Here is a 3215-nt window from a genome sequence, read left to right on the forward strand (position 1 = left end):
CTGATTTTATTTTATTTTTTAAAAAAGTTCTGCAATGACCAACTGGTTTTGATAATAAACTATTATATGGGGTGTATGTATTTTTACATCTCCAGTGTGTGTGTACATATGGAGTCCTTCCAACAAGCCTGTGAGGTAGGGTTGCCGACTGAAAACCAGGGCAGTTCACAATAAGAAATAAATCTCTTTAAAATCCAATAACTATAAAAACAAGTATAAACAGTTGCAAAATAACTTAAAGTGGCATGATTCTGAATTGTAGGTTGGTTGAGGGAAGTTCCTTATCATTTGAGGTTGCAGTTCTGTGCACATTTCCCTGTTTGAGTAAGCCCCATTGAATACATTGGGATTTGCTTCTGAGTAAACAAACATAGGACAGCACTATAAATATCTGTACAGGTTGTGTAAATAATAAACATCTTTGACACTCATGCTTATGTAAATATTTCTTCATACTATGTTCCGATAAGTATCTGATTTCACACTATGGTTGTACATCATTATTTCCTCTACATTTTAAGTGTGCCCTTCTTCCTTGGGGTGTTCATGGTTCCCCTCTGTTGTTTTCATCCTGAGGGGCAGATTAAGCTGAGAGTTTAAGCAGATCCCACAATATGTTTAAAGCACATCCAACTCGCATTTAAAGCACATTACTTCCCCTAAAGAATCCTGGGAAATGTAGTTTCCCCTTACAGTTATAGTTCCAACCTCCCTTAAACTAGAGTTTCCATGATTCTGTGGTGGGATTCATGTGTTTCAAATGTGTGTTGAATGTGCTTTAAATGAATGGTATGGATCTGCCCTAGGTATGATGTGCATTCATTAGTATATTGAAAAGAACAACTTTAAAAGATACTCTTTTAAACAGGGGAAGGGTTGTTGCTCAGTGGTAGAGCATATACTTTGCATGCAAAGGTCCAAAATTCAATTTCTGGGAAAGACTATTGCCTGGAATCCTGGAGATACAATGTTAGTCCATGTCATCAGTACTCAGCTAGATGTTACCAAATGGCCTGAGTAGGTATAAGGCACATTCCTTTGTTCCTAAAAATGGAAAGAGATCCAAGGGCTACAGTGACTCTAACATTTATTTATGTATTTTATTTACAACATTTATATATCACTTTATTATTTATTTATTACATTTATTTATACCCCACCTTTTGGCCAAAGGCCCTCAAGGCGGCTGACAAAGAAAAATAAACACAAATATAAAAATATATTGATAAAAGCAATATTATTTACAAAAATGAAACTAAATAACATTATTAAGAAAAAGAAATGTCCAAGAAAATTTTTGAACAAGTGAATTTAAAATGGATAACTCTCTGCCTTTGCCAGCACACAATATTCCATGCTTAGAGTCTCTCTCAGACACAGTTTACTCTGTTCCAGTCCCTGCAGACTGTTGGGATTGGACCCCATTTTTGAGACTTCCGTTTCTAAGCCAAACTCAGTCATCGGATGGAAATCGGGATGGTGATGCACTTGGTGTTGGCGCTCTGGGTGGTGATGGCCTTCTCCAGCTCGTCCAGCTGCCTGGTCTTCTTGAGCTTCTTCACCAGGCTCTTGACCGCCTTCTCGCACCACTTCTCCTCCTGCCCGTTCTGCTCGCCTTTCTTCCAGCCCAGCAGCCACTTGACGATGGGTGGCATGAAGGATGGACGACATGGCGGCGGTGGGGAGGAGAAGAAGCCCAGAAGCGAGCCCAGGAAAGGACCGCCAGCGGCGGCAGCAAGCACGGCCAACTTCCCTCGCGTCTCCGAGAACTTCATGGCAGCCCCAGGCAGGCCCGTCCCGCTCCAACGAGCCCTGGGCAGCGAGGTGAAGGCACGAAGGTGTAAAAAATCACAAAGCAGTTCACAGAAAGAATTAAAACATTAAAATTATTGGCAAAAACAGTTAAAGACAGATATTTAAAAACATTCAAAATAATAAAACCAACAATAAGTTAAAAACAGGGGGGGAAACACAATAGCTTCTACATGCCTGTATAGGCTTGCCTAAACAAAAATGATTTTAGCAGATGCTGAAAAGAGTACAATGAAGGTGTCTGCCTAATGTTAATAGGTAGAGAGTTCCAAAGTGTAGGTGCTGCCACGCTAAAGGACAGATTTCTTACAAGAGCAGAACTAGTACGATGTGGCACCCGCACCATGGAAAGCACACCTTGAACTTGGCCTGGTAGCAAATCAGCAACCAGTGCAGATTTCAGAGCAGAGGTGTTATGTGCTGATAGGGTCTCATTCATGTTAGCAATCGTGCCACAGCATTCTGCATTAACTGCAGCCCTGGGTCATGTTGTGCTGCATGGGGATTTCTGTGACCTTGGCTGATTTGCTGCCAGGATTTTTTTAGTTTTTGATTAGGAATCCTCACTGGTTGTGGGATGCTGAGTTTTCTGCCTTACTCATACGAATTTGGTTGTGGTTGGTATGGTATTGCATTTAGGAAATCATCACTGTCTTTTATTTTTGTTTTTCTATTTGTATTTCATTTACCTTTAACCTCACTCCCTTACATCCATAGAAGCAACAACAGTGGTTCCATGCGCTCAGCTCAACCTCTGTAAACCCACTGATGATGCACCTTGTTGGTTGCGTGATGGTTTGTTTCTTGCCCAATAGTGGTAAAAGAGAATTCACATACTGGGAAATGTGGATGCAATTGTTGTTCCCAAGCTGCTGCCTATGAAGGTAGACCAAACCATGTGTTTTTCCTCTGTGTCAATTATTACTGACTGGAATTGGGATGGCTGTCAAAGTGAGTTTATAGCAGCCCACAGGGTAGACAGAAAAGGGTAGAAAATCTTCTTACTCTTAGTCATTTCTCAGAGCTCTTTCTGAAGTGAAGGGTCAAATCTGTAAAGAAATGTGGAGCAGCCATGTTAAAAGGTAGGGGTAGGGCATTCTAGTCAGGGGGTTGCCAGCCCTGCTTGGTATGGATATCTTTGCAGAGGATCCCTAGAGAAGCTTTACCAACAACACAGTCCAAGCCATATGTACTCAGAAGTCAGTCCTGTTGAGTCCCTCTGGGGCTTAGGCCCTTAGTAAGTGTGTTTAGAATTGCAGCCTTCAGGGGCATCCATTTTACTCCTGAGTGCTCCCATCTAACATCTCCACAACACTAGGCTCCTTTCTTCCTTCAATGGCCTTCTGGTGACTAGACTGGCCTGAGGGCACTTAAACCCTTCTTGCCAGAGCAAGTAGGCTAGA

The 3215-nt window shown here is 41.8% G+C and overlaps 1 protein-coding gene across 1 annotated transcript; it reads right to left on the minus strand.

The window, feature by feature from the left end:
- Positions 1-1185: 1185 nt before the first annotated feature.
- LOC133384262 (mothers against decapentaplegic homolog 3-like) lies at positions 1186-2839 on the minus strand. The gene is made up of 2 exons (XM_061626177.1): positions 2818-2839; positions 1186-1812 (listed from the first exon to the last, which is right to left on the minus strand). Exon 2 carries the CDS (start codon positions 1773-1775, stop codon positions 1458-1460), a length of 318 nt encoding a protein of 105 aa, XP_061482161.1. The 5' UTR covers positions 1776-1812; positions 2818-2839; the 3' UTR covers positions 1186-1457.
- Between the last annotated feature and the right edge of the window lie 376 nt (positions 2840-3215).

This window comes from Rhineura floridana, chromosome 4 (assembly GCF_030035675.1).
Source record: "Rhineura floridana isolate rRhiFlo1 chromosome 4, rRhiFlo1.hap2, whole genome shotgun sequence".
NCBI classification, from domain to species: domain Eukaryota; kingdom Metazoa; phylum Chordata; class Lepidosauria; order Squamata; family Rhineuridae; genus Rhineura; species Rhineura floridana.